At 38.8% G+C, this 21,259-nt stretch overlaps 1 protein-coding gene and 2 long non-coding RNA genes across 12 annotated transcripts in view; 1 reads left to right on the plus strand and 2 right to left on the minus strand.

Annotated features, from left to right (window-relative positions):
• The window catches only part of GRIK2 (glutamate ionotropic receptor kainate type subunit 2), a 407,268-nt gene extending 388,005 nt beyond the window's left edge, over positions 1 to 19,263 (minus strand). For 8 of the 10 annotated variants that reach the window (XR_013948894.1, XM_080586280.1, XM_080586277.1 and 5 more), the window contains exon 1: positions 18,727 to 18,858. Coding sequence is in view for 7 of the 10 variants with exons in the window: in XM_080586280.1 (XP_080442406.1) it covers positions 18,727 to 18,841 (115 nt within the window). In the remaining 3 variants the exon portion in view is untranslated. Of the gene's footprint in view, positions 1 to 13,584; positions 13,715 to 18,726; positions 18,859 to 18,922 lie in introns of those variants that run through there. The other 2 variants (XM_080586284.1, XM_080586283.1) reach the window with 2 other exon arrangements.
• On the minus strand, positions 8,421 to 13,707 carry LOC308192576. The gene is made up of 2 exons (XR_013948906.1): positions 13,580 to 13,707; positions 8,421 to 12,784 (listed from the first exon to the last, which is right to left on the minus strand). It is a non-coding gene; the product is annotated as an uncharacterized lncRNA (long non-coding RNA).
• LOC308192572 lies at positions 17,809 to 21,259 on the plus strand. The gene is made up of 3 exons (XR_013948900.1): positions 17,809 to 17,941; positions 18,115 to 20,588; positions 21,123 to 21,259. It is a non-coding gene; the product is annotated as an uncharacterized lncRNA (long non-coding RNA).

The raw sequence follows: 21,259 nt of genomic DNA on the forward strand, positions 1-21,259 counted from the left end.
CATTCAGTTATAAAATCCTTGTGAGAAGGCTGCCTGCCTTCTAGGTTATTTCACCAATAAAACATACAAAAAGTTGAGAGAAAACTGATCTCCTAACAGTCAGAATTCAACATACCAGTCTGAGAGAAGAAACCAAGGTGGTAGTAAAATCTACTGCTGTGATATATACAGTTTTCCTCATCCAAATATAACATCATTGATAAAACAAGGAAACATTAATGTTGAAACTAAAACCAGGGAGATTTAGATTAGATATTAGGAATAGATTAGATATTAGGAAAAAATTATTTACTGTGAAGGTGGTGAGGCACAGGAACAGGTTGTCCAGAGAAGTTGTGGATGCCCCATCCCTGGAAGTGTTGAAGGCCAGGTTGGATGGGGCTTTGAGCAACCTGATCTAGTGGAAGGTGTCTCTGCCTTGGAACTAGATGATCTTTGATGTCTCTTCCAACCCAAACCATTCTATGATTCTGTGATTCTATGACTGAGTGCTGGCACAGGTTGCCTAGAGAGATCGTGGTCTCCCTGTTTTGAGATCTTCAGTCTGGGCATGATACTGGGCAACCTGCTCTGGATGTCCCTGCTTCAGCAGGGAGGTTGGACCGAATGACCTCCAGAGGTCTCTTCCAACCTCAACCATTCTGTGATTCTGTAACAGACTAAAATGTAGCATGAATCATAAGTTTGCAGTAGCCTTCATTTTACTACTTCTACAGATTGTCATCAAAATAATATTATAACTAAGGAGACAAAGAAAATACTTTGTCCCACTTTCCTTCAGTGCAATCTTTCATTGCATTATCAATTGGAAAGAGCAAAGAGGAAAAAAGTGGGTGGGCATAGAGCTAAGGTAGTTTACGGCCACATAATTTTAACTTTGCTGAAATGCTACTAATATGCATGTAGTATACAGACTAGTCTGTAGTATTTATTGAAACCAGTGATCAAAATCTTTGAGCCCTTATTTGTAGAGTTCTTGCACAAGAACTCTTGAATAACTGTTCTTGAATAGCTTCATATGTGAATAAAAGAATGCCTGTTTCTACCTGACCTCTCCCTTTTAGAACATTCTTCTTCCACAGCAACAATATCCACACAGGGAGTATTTCAGCAACAATTTATATGTTAATAATTTACGGTTCTACTTAACCCGAAGTATCTTTCAAACATTCCCTTAGAGACTAAAAAAAAACTCTGCCAAGACATTTTTGGATAGTTAGGTTTATCAAAAAAAAAAAGGGGGGAGAGGGGGGCAGAAGAGGATAAGGAATATAAGTTTAGATTTCAATCATATTCAGAGGCAATTTAAGGTTTCCTGCTGGCGGCAAATTACCATTCCTATTCTAAGAGGATAAAAATTAAAGATTATTTCTGTAGACTCTCTAAAAATACATAAATTGTAACCAGATTTCAAAAAGAAAGCAGCAATATTTCAAAATTTTGGTTTTTGTTTGTTTGTTTTTTTTAAAAAAAAAAAAAGTCCTTCAGACTCAAAACCAAGCTCACAGGATTTCACATAATAAAGAAAATATTATTACTTTAGTATGGACACAAGAAAAAAAAAAAAACAGATTCTAAGCTTATTCAAATTTGAAAGCCAAAAGCGTCAAGATTTCTAAATCCAAATTTGAGGTTAGTAAACAAAAGCTACAAAGTCATTGCACAGATGTTATTTTATAAATTAGTCTTATACACAGGCAATTTTTTAATTTGTTTATTTGTCCTTTTGACTTGATCTAAAAGGGTATATTATGCACACACATATGCACATTAATTTGTGGGGATGGGAGGATATGTATCTACTATCTATCTGTCTGCTAATCCATAAATAACAACAGGACTTGGAAATTTTAAAAATTTCTGTTTCTGTAAGCTTTAATATTTTTAAATGATTTTTCAGCAGTTATCAATATCATAAAACAAACAAACAAAAAGAACTGCCCATAGCCATTTGTAGATTCCTGACAACCACTGGCTGTCTTTCAGGTATAGTACTTGCTTAAATTTATCCATTCAAAGCAATGCTTTATTTTAATACTACTGCAATTTCTCTGTTGTGTATTTGTCTGGGCATTGATGACATTTATCTTTTTTTTTTTTTTGAGTAGTATCCAGTCAAACAAGTAAGATCTTGGGAGATCTATTTTCAAGAATATCTAAATCAGACAGGTAGAGAAATCCTTAAACTGGGCTTCTCTACATTCATCTGTAATCACTTATTTCATAATTGTATCATTAACTTCATACACAGCTATACTTGTAGAGCTCCTTTTAATTTTGTCCAAAGGAAATATTTCTAAAATTGACACGTGAAGAATCTTGGCATATGGATGAAAGCTCTGTATCTTCTTTGTGTTTAATGTTTGCAGTACATAAACACACCATCCTTAACAAGGCATCACAATCTTCATGACTTTCCCCATGATGTCACTTAAAGATACTGCTTTAGTTTGTGGAAGCAGTGAGCCAATTCTCCTTCTGGTCTTTGGGCTTTCAACTGCCCCACTGGGGAGCTACAGGATTATTTTAAACAATAAACTTTCTTACTAAGAGGACACAGGAATGTTTCTCAGCAGCAGAATTTGATTACAATATGAAATTATGCTCTCTGCTTTCTGTGGTCTTAAAATAGTAATTTCTATTTTCTAAATCACTAAAATCACTGATATCTATGCCCAGAAGGATTTATTTATTTATTTATTTATTTATTGATGAATAAGATAAAAGATAATATTACCTCCAAGTTTCTAGGAAACATTTTCACATTTCTACCCTGGCTGAACACATTCTTCTTTTGAGAGAAGCAATACAAGAAACTGAAAGTTGTATACAAGCTTGTGTAGCTAGAAATATCATCATGTACATTTCAATAGGCCATTAGCTCCACTGCTGGCACAGACCTCAGATAACTGAAATTATCCAGACTGTTTAGTATTTTACTTGGAGACCTCCAAGGATAATGTTAAGCTTTTAAAGTAACATTCTATTCTGCATAAATGCTGAAATTATATTATATAAAGACTGTGATGCTTTTGTAGAGATGCTCTACTTGGAAAAAATGAAAGAAAAGGAAAAAAAAAAAAAGATACATTGGCCACTGCTCTCACCAATATTTTTATTGACATCTTTCTGCAGAAAGACAAATGAGCTGTGTTTTTGTGATCCTGCTCCAGAACTGTATTTCCACATTTTCCACTGCAGAGCTGAGTAATTACCTTTGGCTGAATACTGCTTTGCAGAGTGCCATATACCATTTTTTATATGGAATCATACTTAGCATGTGTTTTAAAATTCTCTTTTCTTCTACTCTATCTAATTATTTTATTCATATATGAAGAATGTATTACTTGTTTCTTAACCTTCTTTGTCTTAATCTCCAGTAACAGCACAGTAACTCACTGATATCATTTTATATATTCTATGCTTATGCATGTTACAGAAAACATAAGAATAGCTGTAAAGTAGCATCAAAAAGAACTATTTTTCCAATACACACTACCCTGTTTTCAACACAGTGCAATAGTCAAAATTTAAGGGAAAGGGAAAAAACAAGGCAAACATGGAATAACTCTTACTCTAGTTTCTTCGACTTTCCACAATTACTTATCTAGGGACTTACAGAGCCAAAAGTAGCAGTAGTGTCCAGTGGAGACCTTTCTTCCTTAAATGTTGGTAATTACTGAGAGGTTAGGGGCCAGAACATTCACTGGCAATGAATTACATATTTTTCTTATTCATAGTCCATGCTTCTTTTCATTTCTTTTAAATACCCTACCTGAAAACATTCAAATTGCCATATCCTTTTATAAAAAGTGAATAACCATACATTAGTCTCCTTCCTCTGTTGTTCACGACTTTCTAGACTTCTAGAAAGATTATCTCCATAGCATAAAATATTTATATGTTTACCTGTTCCTTTCCTAATAACGTATTATATTGAAAGAAGGTAATGTTGAAACTAGCTCTAAAAGAGTCTTACCTACTGTCATTTGCATTTTGAAATTCATAAAATTTTTTATTATGAAAGACGGGATTACACCTACATTAAATCTTATACAGAGAAAGATAAAACACCTATGTCTTGAATCATGTAGGCCTAGTTAAGGTAAAATACTGTTCATTTATGTGAAGTTATAGCATGCCTGAAGCCCATTACCCCAGGCATTTACAGCACATTAAATTTAAGGCACTTTTGAAAATGGAAGTTTATCACATTTGAAAGGTTTTGTCTAACTTGCTCCCTGCTTGCATAACTGACCACAGTGTTGATAAGAGAAGCAAAAAAAAAAAAAATCAAATTAAATTAAATTAAATTAAATTAAAATAAAATGAAATAAAATATTCTGTTTCCTACTGAAGGGAAGATCATATAATAACAAATAATATAGACAAACAAAAAATAAGCTAGTAGTCTTTATAGAAGTTTAAATGTTAGTCTTAGCTCTGAAATAAACTTTTTGTTCAAAAATGTTTGCCTGTGATATAAGCCAACCTAAATGAGTATCTAAAAGTCTCCAATTCTGCTGAAAGGCAACTAATTTCCAAAGAATATGTAAAATTTAATTAAGAAAATTCTAATTATAAAATATGCACTAAAGATGTTTTTAAAAAGCAAGAGAACTGTAATCCTCTATAGTTCCAGCTCAATATCAATGCAAACATAAAATACTGTACTAAAGGTAGATGTTTTAGAACTCTTAATGTGCATCTGAAAATCTTAGTCTATTCATTTCCTTTGCCAGTCCTGACAGAAAATCCTTTTGTTCATCAGCACAGTCATCTTTCCTAACTGCAAAATATTTCATTATCACCCAGACTAGAGCCTTTCATTTTTTCTCTCATTCTGCTTAGCATAAAAATCTCAGCTATCTTTAGGATGGAAGAAAAGCCAATATTTTCTGGTTTTCAGTGGTTTTATTTTCTGCCAAAGTAGACAACATGAGCTTTCATGGATGACTTCAGCTTCAGAATTAAACAAGCTCTAAAACATAGGCTAATATTTAGTCACTTCCTTCAGCCTCTTGTTTTTTTAAAAAATATGGTTCAACAGGACGAGTCATGGGAATAAAATACATTCTGGCTTTCCACCTATTAACCATATTTGTGAAGATATCCATGTGGGTAATCTTTTGTGAAAATTGTGTCTAATCAGATATGGCAGTAATGAAGACCCTCTATCTCTTCAGGATTTCCCTAGTTGCCCTGCAAGGCTTAGTACAGCAAAGGCAGGGAAAAAACTGCCAGTTTGCTAGTTGTAGTGTCACAGTTTTAGGCTGTCAGTTCAACAGAAATGAACTTTAATATGATCTTCTGATTTACAGTACTACTTGTTGCACCTGGCGATATGAGCATAAGCACCTCCTCTTAAAACAAAGCGAAGGTAGGCCACTGTGGTTCTGGGTCAGAGGAAGATTCACTCTCTAAATGAAGATTTCCCTAATACTATCACTCCATGGTAAAAACAAGTTGATGTGTTAATTAGTACCATTTCCAAACCCTTACCAGCTGGGGGGTGTGGTGGGTTTGAAGGGGCGGGGGGGGGGGGGGGGGGGGGGGGGGGGTAAATGCATGACAGCATGTTTTAATTTCATAGTTTCATTCACAGAATTTAGCTCTTTTCTTCTGAGGATACAATATTCTGAACTGTCCTATTTTTTCTTTCTTTCTTTTTTTTTTTTTAAAGTTCATGAATATGCTTGACTGTGTTTTTTGCTGAATTTCACAACTTCATTCTTGAATTTTTGGGTTTTTTTTGTTTTCATGAGCATTTTGAAAATATTCACAAAGATCACACTACGTGAGAAGAGTTTCTGCCACCTTCACAACTCCTTGCTATCCCATCCTCACACTATTTGTCAGGAAGCAGATGGATAGTCCTTATGAGATCTTCCATCTAAGACCCCTGATGCACCCTCAGGCAATTCTCCCAGTTTATGTTAAACAACAACTCCAGAAAAGGAGAGATTCTTCAGCTTTTTTTTTTTTTCTCTTTTCCCCTGCATTTGGGCAACCATCACAAGAAAACTTATGTATGTGCACACATTCACATAGGCCTGCAATTGTAAGACTCTTGCTGCCTAGTTACTTTGTTCAATTCACAGATATACTGTGTCACCCTGATGGCTGCTAAAAATAAGTAATAAAGGGACCTACTTTCAAACATCCAATAATCTATTATTGAATATATATTATTCTATAGTGAAAGCATTGCTGTTTACTTTTGTAAATGTTTAACTAGAGTGGAGCAGCTTAATTTTCTGTCCTTATAACCATCAGATGGGTTTTGATGAATAAGAAACCACTACATAGTGCAACCCCAAAATAAAAAAGGAATTTGGAATGGTCTGTAGTAACAGGGGAAAAAAAGGCTTCCAAAAGCATGCACTACAACTTTCTATAGAAGCAATCCTTCTAGCAATCTAGAAGGAAGCAGTCAGGAGAATAAATGAAATCAATGGGAAAACAGCTAGATGCAACATTTCTATCCAACTGAAGCACTTTCCCATGAAAAGAGTGAAAAAGGCTCAGTAAAGCAACCCAATCTGTGTTTATATGAGAATGTGGTACAGTCTTACCTTAAGTTTTGACAAATACAATGTTTAATGAACATTAATGATCACAGAATGATACAACAGCATAGTTATATTTGAAATACCCAATGTCTAGAAACAAAAGGTCACAAATGGGTAAAATTGAAGACGTTATGATTAGCTAACACTGATTTGATATTTAAATGTGACTTTCCTCTGGATAGGTAGGTTTAAAAAGATATTACAAAATCTGATTTAATGCATTTTTAGACACATTTTTCTTAGGCATATCACAGTCACAAAGTTACTGCAGGCATTTTGAATGTTGTGACTGATAGAGTCTGCTGAGATCTGAAGAGATAAGCTCTAATAACAGTCATATTTTGTAGCCTTTCCTTCTCAAGGACATTCAAACTTATAGCAGTGTTGAAAAAGTGTTGCATGTTTCCCAAATTTCCATCTTCTTCCCTCAGCTATTTACAGATGAAGCATGCACAAGGCTTACTACTTCCCCTGAATTGTCTCTGTGTACGTTTGCTTCACAGCTACAAAAAGATCAAATGTGGGCATAAATAAAATATTTTAAAAAATCTTACTGTTTGCATGGTATATATAGCCTTTGTAGTGTTTTTGGATTGTTGGTTTTTTGGTAGTAGTGCTTTTTTTTCCCACTAACCACTCTCAGTTCCTTTCTGTGTTCTGCATTTTCATCACTTAAGACCTTTAACACACCTTCATTATTGTTCTCAAACTACCTCCATGCAACCTATGGATTCCCCCCCACACTCCCCAAACAAACAAAAAACAAACAGAGTAGTGTAGTCAGGGATATCTGGAGACATGTCTAAGTAGTTCATTGTCTAAAATAGCTCAAGGTATGAAGATGAGCACCAAAAAACTATTAGCCAAAGATCACACTTCTCTGAAAATGGACTCACACAAAAGTACAGTTTTTAAAAATCAGCAAGACATACTTGCTCAGTGCATAATATATCTTCTTTAAAAAAGAAGAATAAATCCACTTTTGCATCATACTAGTTACGACTAGTCACTGGTCTTACGTTTTGCACATTTTGCACAGTTATATTTTAACTTTCCAGCTTCAGAGATTGAAATACTTTGACCAGAGTGGCTGTGGAGTCTCCTTCTCTGGAGATATTCAAAACCTGCCTGGGTGCCATCCTGTGCAATGTGCTCTGGGTGACTCAGCTTGGAAGGGGGTTGGACTAGATGATCACCAGAGGTCTCTTCCAACCTCAACCATTCTGTGATTCTGTGATTCTGTGAAATATCAAATGGTCATTCTTACGTAGACTAGAAAGACACGTATATGGATGCCATGTAACACCAGAAAGACTAGATAGTTCTAAGCAAATATATATACTTTTTTAAAAAAATGCATAATTATTAACGAGAAAAGATAATTGTTTTAGGTTCCTCTTTCAATTTGAATGAAAAAATTACCCATATTTGTACAGGAAAATTTGGTAAGTATAGTAAGCCATGAAAAATGTAAACAGTATTGTACAGTAAAAATCAGAAAATATAATTTTACAAATTAGATTCCCTAGGGTTGAGTCTTGATATTGTTTCTTGTTAAGCAACAAAATATGAAACAAGAACGATGACTTATTTATGTAATAATTGAATGCATGCTGATAATCCCTTAAAAGTTCTGTATGAATTTTATGAACAACTTTCAGTTTCTTAAATGAGTAAAATGTGTATAGCAAGATGGACATAAATGTTTCAGTTAAAAAACAAAAAGTTAGAAACTACTATGATGCAGCATTTGAAGAGCAAATTATTGCCCCTGATTTAGAGCACTCTGATTTTAATTTCCTTAACATACCTGTTTACGTAATTCCTTAATGAATAGGCAACATGGAATTTCTTTTCAAAGATTTACCTTGTTAGTGCCTCATATGATAAATGGGGCTGAATAACAATGAAGTTTTTGCTTCAAAAAATAAACTCCTTTTACAGAATGTGTAAACTTCATTTGCTTCATTGCTATTCATGTATACTTGTACATACCACAAAGTTCCTAACAGTTTTGCAATGTTTGTTCTGTAAAATAGCTTCTATGGGGCTCCTGGACCACAGTGCCTTCTGTCAATGGGTAATGGGTATGCCCTTTCCAGGTTAAAAAAAAAAAAAAAAAAAAAAAAACACTTCTTGAAATTACTACATTGAATTTTTTATAGTATATTGCTAAATATTGTTAATGAAAACAAATAAATGACAAATTTAGGTGTAAAAACAGTGTAGTGCAATCTTAAAAGATAATTGGAAAAAAAATCAAGGAAAGGCAGATTCTGTAGTGAGATTTTTTGCTAATGTAAACCAGCAAAATGGTTTGATTTAAAGAGCACTATATTATTTATTCAACGTAGCTAATCTAATCATGCAACTTAGGAAAAATACTCTATCACCAACTCTTTCAGGCAATGAGTATTCCTAGGATAAACAGGTTTCTATGGATGTTAACATAATTGCTTAGCTTTAGCATTAGAATGATCTAAAACATTTTTTCTCTAAACAGTGTCCAACAACATACAACTCTGATTCTTATTTAATTTTGTACTAACATAAGCCACTGACCTGAATGGAAAGTTAGAAAAGGATCATACCTAAACTGTACTATAATTTATCTTATTTCAATATCTGACCCATAAAATGTAGCTGTGAAGGATTAACATGTAAGAAAATTTACCTAGTGCATGCAGATTTCATATCACATACAGTGTAAAAATAAAAACACACAACATAAATCCTCTTAACACTATCAATGAATATATTTCTCTGACAATCTAGGTTGCTTGTATTGACTGAAGATCAAGTACTGACACTGAACATATAGGTAGGAATAGAAGATTTGTTCTGTCTCCAACTAAAAGAACTACTTTCTTCAAGGTTTTACAACATGAACTGTTGAGGCAGGACTTAAAATATTTGATTACATGTTTAAAAAAAAAACTACAAAAAAGCTGAAAGTTGAACATTGTGAACTATGAGACTCAGATATTTTATGTAAATGTATCATGCTTACTACTGTTATTATTTCTTTTATTATCATGGACTGTTCTGTAAGTCATGTACTAACAGTATTTTTTAAATAACAGCATAAATATAAGCTGATCCATACAGCTGATACATGTTTAGTTCATGAGCTGGTTGATATACCTGGTATATATTTAGCTCCTGGAGAAGTATAAAAGCCCAAATGTTCAGTTCTAAAGGAATCCTTAATAACTTTACCCAGCTTATTACCTACTAAGAGTGTATATGCACACAAATGTGCATTTTAATAAAAGTGTTTTAAATTCAGCATCAGTTACCTTATGACAAAAAATAAATAAATAAAACCATACTTGAAAGTAATACCTATTTTTGTATTCAGAGAAATATAACACTTAATTTGAAATATTTTACTGGAAATAAAGAGCTAAATGTGAAGATGGCATGCTTTTCAAAACCTGGAGTAATTCTATATCTTTTAAACCAAGCTCGATAAAGTTTGCTCAATAAGCTTCTGTAGAATAAGCAATCAGATAAATACATATCTTCACAAAAAAAAAAAAAAAAGTCCTTATTTATAGGACTGATTGTGATTACCTATTGTGAAAACATGCACCACTCATTTGCTGGTGTGTTTTGAGCAGAATGAGTGAGCATTCTGTTCTGCTGTTTTTAAATTTTTATGTCAGGAACAAGCTGTTGAGTTGACAAAATTGACAAATTTATCTTTCCCTCTTAGATTCCTATCTGAGAATTTGAATTCAGTGTGGCAATAAAACTCAGAATCTGGGGAGAAAAACCATCCTGAAAAACCAAACCTGATCCATCCACCTTCACTTCCTCTATATAGTTTATGTCAGGAAAAGCAGGGTTCATCCAACCTCAGTTAGAATCATAGAATATCCCGAGTTGGAAGGGACCCATAAGGATTATTGAGTCCAACTCCTGGCACCACACAGGTCTACCCAAAGTTTTAGACCATGTGACTAAGTGCACAGTCCAAATGCTTCTTAAACTCCAACAGGCTTGGTGCAGTGACTACTTCCCTGGGGAGCCTGTTCCAGTGTGCGACAACCCTCTTGGTGAAGAACCTCTTCCTGATGTCTAGTCTTAACCTCCCCTGCCTCAGCTTGACACCATTCCCATGGGTCCTATCACTGGTGACTAAGGAGAATAGATCAGCGCCTTCCCCTCCACTCCCCCTCGTGAGGAAGCCATAGACTGCGATGAGGTCTCCCCTCAGCCTCCTCTTCTCCAGGCTGAACAGGCCCAGTGACCTCAGCCACTCCTCTTATGTCTTCCCCTCTAGGCCCTTCACCATCTTCGTCACGCTCCCCTGGACACTTTCCAACAGTTTTACATCCTTTTTGTACTGTGGTGCCCAGTTTTGCCATGCAAGAGTGATCCACTCTAAGCCAAGCTTATCTAATCTTTCTCCCAGCTTCACTCTCCATATAATGCAGAGGAGGCCTAAAACTCGGCTTGCACTAGAAGTTTTGGTTTTAGGTAGAAAAGAGGCCTTTTAATTTTTATTTTTCCAGAAAGTTTGGAAAGCCAAGACTTTTCAAAAAGGAATGGTAAAATAACATTACCATTCCCCTTTTAACTAGTTAAGTAATCATTTTGCATTTCACCTATTAGAAAAATAAGGAAAAAAGAAAAGAGTGAAGGAATCAAAAGATTAAAAAAAGGCGGGGGGGGGGGGGGATTTTTCTTCCAAAATTACTTTGTTCTTACATAAAACAACATTACATTTTCCACTCATCCATTGAAAAATACAGCAGGGATCATTTGGTGCTAGATTTTGCTACACCCTTTAAATTCAGATCGGTTGTTATATGACTGGGAAATATCAGAGACACCCACTAAAATATTAAGATAAAAGAAAAGAAGAGAAAAAAAAATCAATCATACATTGAATTAAAAAAATCTTGAAGTCTCCTGAACTACAGATCCTGGAGGTATATTATACTCTCCCTGGACTCTTTGGTCAGTGTTACTGAGTTATAAGAATTAGTGACTGACAAACAGGGTTGTTTTTTGTTTTGTTTTGCTTTTCTCATACTGAACTATCAATAGACATTATCAACATTCCTAATTTAACTGACATTTAAACCCAGATAACCATTTTATTGATGAACAAGTTTTAAAAGAGTTTGAGAATGTAAGTACAAATATAATAATATAGACATTTAGCAAAAATGAATGAATGACTCTACTTCCCCAAATATAAAGATGAAATTCTGTCAAATCTATAAATTAATCTTCTGATGTGTTGACAACAAAGTTATATTATTTAAGGACCAGCTTTTTTATCCAAAGGCTATAATGTAGGTATGCTTCAAACTATCCCTGTCATAGACATCAGTCACATTACTAGCCAAGAACTTGTTTTTCTTTAGCCCAGTCAGAAAGACCTAGAAGTGGAAACACTTTAAAAATACATGATCTAAGACTGTGTATTTTATTTGAAAGATACATAACTAGTAAATCTGCTCATATATGAGTTATTCTATTTCAGTAGCCTTTTCAAAAAACTACAGAAGAATAAGTTTCAAGGAAATCTGAATCCATTCTAATCCAAATCACTTGCGAAATTTTATCTATATTTATCTTTTCAGCAGGTGCAAAAAGATCAGTCTTAAGCACCACACCCATGGGTCAATTCTAATTTTTGCTCCCACCAAAAAAAAAAAAAAAAAAAAAAAAAAAAGATATGTATTTTTAATTCGTTAAGAATTACCTTTTAATTACCTTTTAAGAATACACTTTTAGAGCTTCTGTTTAGTGTTTTACATAGTATTAGAACACCACCTAGTTTATCCAGAGCTGGCTGAGCTCCAGTAATTGGAATAATGATCATTACATGTTTGTTCTGTTCTCTTTGCACCACTGAAAGCTCTGGCTGTTTAAATTGAAGGCACTATATAAACGTAAGACTATTATTACTCTAGAATAAAGGACCCAAAAGACTCAGGGAAAAAAAGCGTAAAATTATAAGCATTAATATGATAGTGATCTTTGCTTCTCCATATTCCAATTCAGACGAGACTGAATAATGATATTATGTTATCATATTGTTTAATCTAATCTTCCAACAAACATTACAGCATAACATTATAAAAAGCTTATTCGGGGAACATTAATTTGCCTTGCAGATTGCAGAGTATGGAAATAAGGCACCTTCTAGTTTCTCTTTTCCGTTATTGACAGAACTTCTAGTAATTGCTCCTCTGGAAGAGATTAAAGAGAGTGAAGGTTAAAACTAAGAAAGAGAAAAGGTAAATAAATTAAGTAGGGGACAAAGAGCTGCAATTATTTGCAATGACTGCAAAATATTTGATTATTTTTTTCTACACCAAAAGGGGATTTTCTCTTCTACAAAATAAAATAAAATAAAATAAAACGAAACAAAACAAAACAAAATAATAAAATAATATAAAATAAAATAAAATAAAAACTAACATTTTAGTTTAGAAAATGCTAGTAAATCTCTTTTTCTCTGGGTTCTTATCTCCAGGGACATAAACCATTTCATTTGTCGACCACATTTAAATAGCAGGTATTACTTGAACTTTGCATCACTTCAGAGGACAAGTAGCAGCCAGAAAATAGTGAGTTATACTTCTCACCACCCAATCTATCGGACAATTGTGTGAAAATTCTTTTACAAAGCTGTTGGTGCTCCAAACACCGGCTGAAAGGATCTGAGGAGATTCCAGACAGCCCACACGAATGAAAGCTTTCTTAACCTACATTAAATCTTGATAATGCAATAATGAGTCTTTTAAAAGGATCATTCTAATTCCCCTATCTAGAGCAATAAAGACTGTATACAGCTAATCTGCTTTGCCCTTTCAATTAAACTCGTCCAGGACGTTCTACGTAGTCAGCACCCTGAATGAGTCATTAAAATTCTCGTTCTGTAAGAGTTGTGTGCAGCGCACTGTTGTTTCTAAATTCCATTAAATCCAAATGGTCTTTATCGCCCCATGACCACTGTGACTTCAATCAGCCAATTTAATTACCTTACCAAATTGTCAGCAGAAGCAGCAAAGAAAAACAGGAAGGGCTGTGACGTTATCAAATTGAAATCTTCCTCTGCGGTGTTTAATCTGGAGCAGTCAATAACAATGCTTCTCACCTCCTTGCTGCCTTCCCGAGGCTCTTAACCTTACTCTTATTTCAAAGATTTCTGTTGCTGTTTATAAGACTGATTTTGAACTCGTCTCCGTGAGGATGTTAACACGTATTGAAAGCTTCTTGTCCTTGGCAGTAAAATATTCGTTGGCTCTAAGTGCTGGAATTACCAAACCACGGACCTCTAGGGCTGCTACAACAAGTGTTTACTTTGCAGATATTCATCGTACTCTGGATCGGAAGGCAGGCTGCCTTCACGACCAAAACCAGCTATGTACGTTTTCTCGTTTCTCTCTTAAATACACGCGGAAAGGTTGCATCCTTCCACGAAAGAGTGTCAGTGCAAAATCCGAAGGAAAGAAACTGCACATCAAAGAGATCTAATGCATGTCCATTCCGGTAAATCTCTAGTTGATCACCCAGCGGCTATTTATCACTTGAGCTTGTCTCATAACCTTTTGCAGAGGCTTAGCTCTCACTGCTTTTCCACGTCTTTGCTGGTTTTAGATGGTAAAAATGGTCACTTGAACCTCAGAAACGTATGGCTCGACAGCCACCGGCAACTGCACAAGCCGTGGACGCAGTGAGCTGGCCTCCTCGCTGGTTTTGCCAAGCCCTGTCTCAGGAAAACAGTGTTGTGGAGATAAACACAATCCATTTGAGTCAAAGGAGCTCAGTTAAGTAGTATGGCAGATTACACCCCTGCCGCACCTTCACGAGAGAGTGCAGAGTTCCCCTCTCTAAGTTCCCACAATGGATTTGAGAATGAGGTCGTTTTCTATTCGATCCCAAAGATCATCCACATGATCATCCACAGCTCTGCTTTGCAACTATTATTGTTTTCCTTTTGTGTAGCAAAACGGGAAAGTGTTAAGTTTTGTAGTGATTTGGTGCGTTGGCTTTGTTTCTCTTTTTTGTTTTTCTTTTTTATTTTTCTTCAGAAAAGAAAAGGTCAACAGTAGGAAATTATTTTGTGAAGAGTTCAAAACTCTACCTTCATTCATTGAAAAGTATTCTACCTCTTTCCTGTTGGTTTTATTTTGTTTTTAAATTGGGGGTAGGCGAACCCTCCTAACCTTGCGCCCCCCCCCCCCCCCCCTTTTTATATATATAATCCATTCTAACCCGCAACACCCATCTCCCTTTACTCATCTGCTTGAAGCCAGGATTCACTGGAAATACCCACAACGCCAAATCAGCGACTAGGCAAGACTACAGACACGGGCCTCTGCTTTACTTTTCTTTTTGAATGTGCTGAAGTAAGGAGAAAAAATGCCCGGCAACGTGGGGAAACTCTTAGCAGGCCAGTGGGCTCCCTGAGGATCCTTAGTCCTTCGCACACTTTCACTTGAGTTACCTGAGCGGGAATTAGGAAACGCAAGGGCCAAACCGCTTTCACCTCCCGCTCACCGCTCCATATTCAAACTTTTGATGTAGGGAGGACGGGCAGGGTTTTGTTCCGCATTGTTTTCGGCAGCAGACACAAGGCCCGAAGCGGGTAATTTAAATAAAGAGTATTTTAGAGTAGTCCAAAGGAAGGAGAAAGCATAGGAACGGGGAAGAAAATAGGGGTTTTAAGTAGCCCGGCGTCTTACTGCCTTGGGCAAGACGAGGTTGGCTTGTGTAAACACAGGTGAAGAGTTGCTGATGGCTAACAGCTCTTAATGGCTTGTTCATTCAGCCTCACGAGTGCTGGGGTGCCCCGAGGGGAGCAAAGACAGAAGCGAGCGGGGCCCGGCGGGGCCGGGGCTGGGGAGCAGAGCGGCGGCCCGGCCCGGCCCGGCCCGGTCGCATTACCGGGGCTTCCCGGGAGCTGCCGCCGGGCTCTGCTCTTCCACGGGAGCAGCGAATGGGAAAGCTACGAGACGCAATCCCCGATAATGGAGCGGATCGCCAACGGGCACAGATTTGGGCTTTTGTACGGTGCCAAATGATAAGGAAAAGGTTTCCATCACACTTAGCTATGGAGAGACAAATGCTAGTCACCTGCTTTTCTCCTTCCTCAATCTGGGACCCGGCCTTTATCCACATCAGTCGTATACACTTAGGTTTAATTCAGCAATGTTTTTTGTTCCTGTTTGAAACCCTCGAGTGTGGTGGGTACAAGCCTCACTCCCAGCGGTCCCTGGGCTTGCCCGTGGGAAGCGACTCACAAACGGCAGAGGAGGGGGGCTGGCCGCAAGCCCCATGAGGCGAGGTGGCACTTAGGAAGGGTGGTGGTGTGATGCCCAAATACCACGTTGCCCCACTCGAGTGCCGCCAGGGAGTGACTGATGCCATCGCACCAGCCTCTCCCCATGCCTGCTCCATAAGGCACGGGCAAAATTAACCCCCTGCCTTTGACCCAGGCGGCTCGACTTCCCTGTGTGGTTGCTAAAAGGTATCTGAGAGAGTGTGTGTGTGTGTGTGTGTGTGTGTGAGAGAGAGAGAGAGAGAGAGAGAGAGAGAGAGAGAGAGAGAGAGAGAGAGAGAGAAGGACGTGCTGGCTAGTCCCAACAATGACAGAAGCCGTGGGAAGGACAATGCGAATCCACGGTGGTTAATTTGCACAGGAGGAATGAGGGGGCTGCAGCTCTGGCAGGCTTCAAGCTCTCCCCCGTTGCCATAGTGCTGCTGGCTGAGGAAGAAGAACGGGGGCTGGCAGGCTGCCTTCTGGAGGGAATCTCCTCAGCCCTCGCTTCTCGGGAAGGACTCCACGGGAAGGCACGGGCATCCCAGTCCCCTGGTCGCAAGGACACTTGGAAGAGACAGCACAGGAGCCCGGAGGGGACGGCAGGGAATTCCCCTCTCAGAAATAACCAAAGCTCTTCCACAAATCTCCCTCTTCCTTCCCTCCTCCCCGCCATGCCCTACGCACATAGATGTCACCCTCTGGGGAAGGGGCTGGGCGGCTCTGGCGGTCAGAGTCGCTCCGCACCTGGACCGAGCTAAACCCAGACTCCTCACAGCAGGGACGTGCAACAGGCCCGGCTGAGCAGGGAGAAAGCCTTCCTCGGGCTCTCTTACGTCTAAGATCTCCCATACTAAAATAAGCTAAACAACCATCCCTTACTTCCAAGCCTCACGGTTGGGTTGGCGACAATTCTTTTTACAGACAAGAAAAAGCAGTCCGTGCTTCAGAAGCAGGCTCATACTTCGCTGCTACAAACGATGAAGTTAGCATAACCCGTTAACCGACTAGATGACCCGGAGGCAGTTCGGAAGGGAAGTTAGACTAGAAAAATACGTTCCTGTGCCACCATGTCACTGGGTGCCGGAGTCCCGCTGCACCAGCCTTGGGTCTCGGGATTATTGATTATTCGAATCATTGCCAAAATGCTGCTCGCCAGGGCTGTCTCTACAGATACGTTAGACCAACAGTTCAGAGAGGATGCTAACCTAAAGGAGGAATGCTCACCTCTTTCTAATGGTGTTGCCGGGAAGATGCTTGTTTACATAGCTACCCTTGAGGGTAATTCAAGGGTTCTGGATACCGAACCTCGGCCTCGTCTACGAATCCCGGTCCGGGGAAGGACAGACAGCTGGACAGTGCCAGACCGCAAGCAGCCCCGGCGCTAATTTCACGGCCATGACTATGGAGCAGACTGAATGCAAAATAAGTCCCGCAATGATATACGGACCCGTTTAGCCATGTCCAAAGAAACAAGCATTCCTGAAGACGGTTGCTAGGAGCAACGTGCCTTAAGCACCACCTTTAGATCAGATGGAAGCAGAAAATAAGTGCTACTAGGAATTCAGCACACGAGATCAGTAACAGCATGGTGACTTCTTCGTCATTACCAACCTTCCCCACATAAAAGTGTATGCGGGGGGGAATTTAAGCAAAATTAGAGGCAGACAGAGGCGCTACTCCCAGGCGAAGACAAGAGCTTTTAGTGCCCCACGGAAAGGGTTGTAGCGGCTCCTAACACCTTACAGCAGCCACTGTAACACCCCCTCCAGCCACGCTGCCGGCAGGCACAGAGGATGCCGCTTGTCTGAGGGTGCAACTTCCGCGGTGCCCCCTTGCCCGCTGAGCCTGCGGTGTCCGGGCGGGCGCGGACCGTGCGCGGGGGCCCCACCGTGGGGCTCGGCCCGGAGGCGCTCCCCGGCCAGCACATCCCGCCTCGGAAGTGAAGTTTACTTTCCCTTCCGTCCTCCCCTTGCTTACAGTAAAACTTCTGCAGAGGATGCACAGCGGCCGAAATTCCTCCCTCGCTTGCTTTCTTATGCACACGCACACACGCGCGGACACACGCAGAGCTGTTAAGGTTAGTTGCATGGTCCGGGTGGGATAGTCTTTAAACTGTGAAACCGCTCTGCTCACCTTGAAATTTCATTCCGATCGATGTTTTTTTTCTCCCTCCCTCCCTCTCCCTCGCTGTTTTTTCTTTTTTTTTCTTTTTTTTTCTTTTTTTTTTTTTTTTTTCTGGAGGGTGGGTAGGATGGGGGCATGTTGGACCTCTTAGAACTTTCCTCGCATATAAAAGCCGTGTTTTTGAAGAGTGCCGGAAAGACTCTTTCGCGATCACGGAGCAAGGCATAAACCATCTCTTGTTTAAACCTAAAGGCCATCGAAGTGGCAAACGCTGCCCGGGAAGCCAGCCCGCAGGTCTCACTTTACAGCGTCGCGCCCATACGGAGTCGGCTCGGATGGAGCAGGGACGCGCGACCGAAACTTAACAACTAGTTGACAGATTTTAACTGATCAAGCACTGTGTTAGCCGTGCTTTCCACTACTATGGAAACAAAAAGGTACATTACGAGGAAGCCACGCAAGCTCCGCAGAGCCTTAGGCAAACGCGTTTGCCAGTCATTTTTCTCTCCATTGTTATTATAATTATCATCACCGTGCCGTTACTACGGCTACAATGAGCTGCAGCGACAGAAAAAAACACACAGCAATTCATCCCTCCGGATGCAAAATGCACAGGGACTTCGGTGCTTGACTCCGGTAGCACGTCCCAGCTCTCCCCCAGCACCCCCTTCTGAGTCAATCCTACGTAAATCGCATTCAGGCTTAAACGCACAATAAAAAAGTGTCGGGAAATCTTACCAAATCTTAATACATGTGTAGTTCCTTGAGAATATCCAATCCACAGTAAGCAAAGAAGGAGTCTAATGGTGCATCTGAAGACTGGATTAGTTAGAATAGGGGAAATAATCTTCATGATGTTTCTATGTACACACGCGCTGCCTTACTTCCCCCTTCTAAGCCGTCAGGTTTCCCGGTCGGGTGAGAATGAGGATACGTAAACTGATGGCCCTCAGACACGATCACGGCATGGTCACAGACAGAGGAGAGAGTCTACGCTTCCCAAACCCATTAGCAATCCCTGCATGTTCTTCATTCACTGCGCCAAGGAGCAACCTTCAACTGCAAGGAATGGTGGGACATCCATGTTAGTCGGGGGAGAATCCTTGAGAAATCCAAACACACACAATGTCCAGCCGAGTAAACCTGGGAGGCAAGAAAGGAGGAAAATCAATAGGTAATCCAGCTCGAGAAACCGCTGAGGTATCGCCACATAGCGAGAGTCAATGAGCACCAGCCGTTTTACTGGCGAAGCTTTTGCCGTGCTCCCATTCTACTGCACTGCTGCACAGCTTCTGACGCGAAGCCAAGATTAAGTGAGAGAAATTGAGATAGCTCTTCTCGTCTTAAGGCTGCCTGCCAGACAGCCTTCCCAATTTCTATTATGCAACTGATCTGATCGCCTAGTGTTCTCAGAGGGAAAAAAAAAAAAAAACAGCCCGGTTTTATATACGTGTTTTTAATTGTTATTAGTATTTCGGTTGTTCTGGGCAATATCTGTAAGGAGCTGTGGCGGGGGATGGGGAGGGAGAGGAGAGGGCTGTAGGAGAGAAGGGAATCGGCTTTATAAAAATCAATTCATACATTTTAATAGCTGACAGGCTGGGTCGAAATCACTTAGCTTTAGAGTTGTGAAAGAGAAGGCTGACAACAAAGTCATGCAGGTTGTCAGAGCAACGTTTAGGCTAAAAAAAGATCTTGATATTTACGTTCGCTAACTGTTACTTACTCACTTTAATGCATGAAATAGGATAAATGTGGTAGTTTTTATATTGTCTGTCCTTAGGAACTTGCCACGGAATCAGTGATTACGGAGCACCAGCCTGCTTCTGCAAGGTAAACAGGAACAGGCAGCGCTACAACAGCCTTGTTGAATGCACGGACTTGTATTTCAGTTTCGTCCAACTTGCTTGAAATTTCAGTATTTTTTAAAAAGACAGTAACTTGTGGATTTACCTGTCTGTATTTTGCACTCTATTCTGCCACTCTCTTTTTTTTTTTCACACACAGCTTTCCTTTCACTCTAGTATTATCGAAGTATTGTTGTTCCTCCCTGTACTGAGAGGTGTATGTAGTTTGTCATTTTGTGGTCCTCAGTGAGAACAATAGCACTCTCTAGTTTGATAATGGGATACTGAGTTTATATCTGCAACTGCAGCCATGGACTTTTGTCTTTTGGCCAGGTGTTCCAAAGAAGATAAACTCACTCTCTGGACTACTTCAGATTTTTCTCGGAAATACAATCAGTTATGTGCTTGTTACCATTAAAATATGTTGAACCAGGACTGTCAGACTTTGCAATCCAAGTGAAGCCTTTGCTGAACCTACTTAAGCATTATTACAAATATTAAAAGACAATTCCTAGACTCCCCACAAGGAAATGAATTCATTTTATTCTATATTCTGCCTACAGAGATCTTTTGTCTCCTTTATCTCCCTCGTTGCCTTTTATTACCAAAGAAAATATCACTGAGAGACTTCCCCCACACATAGATGTTCATAGATGAACACAGAATAAACCTGACCTTACAGAAATAAATACCAATGATGCCAGGCTAATGAGAATAGTCTGTGGAATCTATCAGAAGGAGAGCATGGCAAAGGTGAGTTCCAGTTTATTTTTAAATGACATCTGTGTATCTTGGACATGTAAAGAAGTAACAGCAGCATTTAATTTATTACTTTTAATATTGGTGCTCTGTATCCCTGAAAGTGCTAGCAATTCAGAGTAACTTTTTTTTTTTATCATTATGGCTTATGATTTTCTCTGCATGCATTTACTTAAAACACTGTAAAACGCTGATGAAAAGAAATGTACATTCTGTGAAAGGATTATTAAACATCATCGATTTTTTTTTCTTTAAGATGGAGGCATAACTGCAGTGTCAAAAATAAGTATCATGAATGGCTAGTTCTGCAGTCTAGCAGGGAATTCAATCAGACGATTTGACTGTTGGAGCACTTTAAAAACACCTAGTGTTAAAAGCAAGGATATCTAGCGACTCCTTCAGTTCACACTTAGAATATCTCCCAGAAATAAATAAATAAATAAATAAAAATGCACAGATCGAGATGCTCTTTCTTATATTTGCTATCTTTTTTTTTTTTCTGTTCTACTTGTTCATATTTTATCTTAGTCCAAGGAGAAATAAAACTGACATGCATGAACACTGTGGACGTTCTTTTCCTTCCTCATCTTTCCCGTGGTGTTACTGAAATAAAGGACATGAGGCATTTTTTTAATTCTGACTGCACATATGTAGCTTCCTGTCAA

Source organism: Anser brachyrhynchus (assembly GCF_964034855.1).
Source record: "Anser brachyrhynchus genome assembly, chromosome: 3".
Taxonomy (NCBI): Eukaryota; Metazoa; Chordata; class Aves; order Anseriformes; family Anatidae; genus Anser; species Anser brachyrhynchus.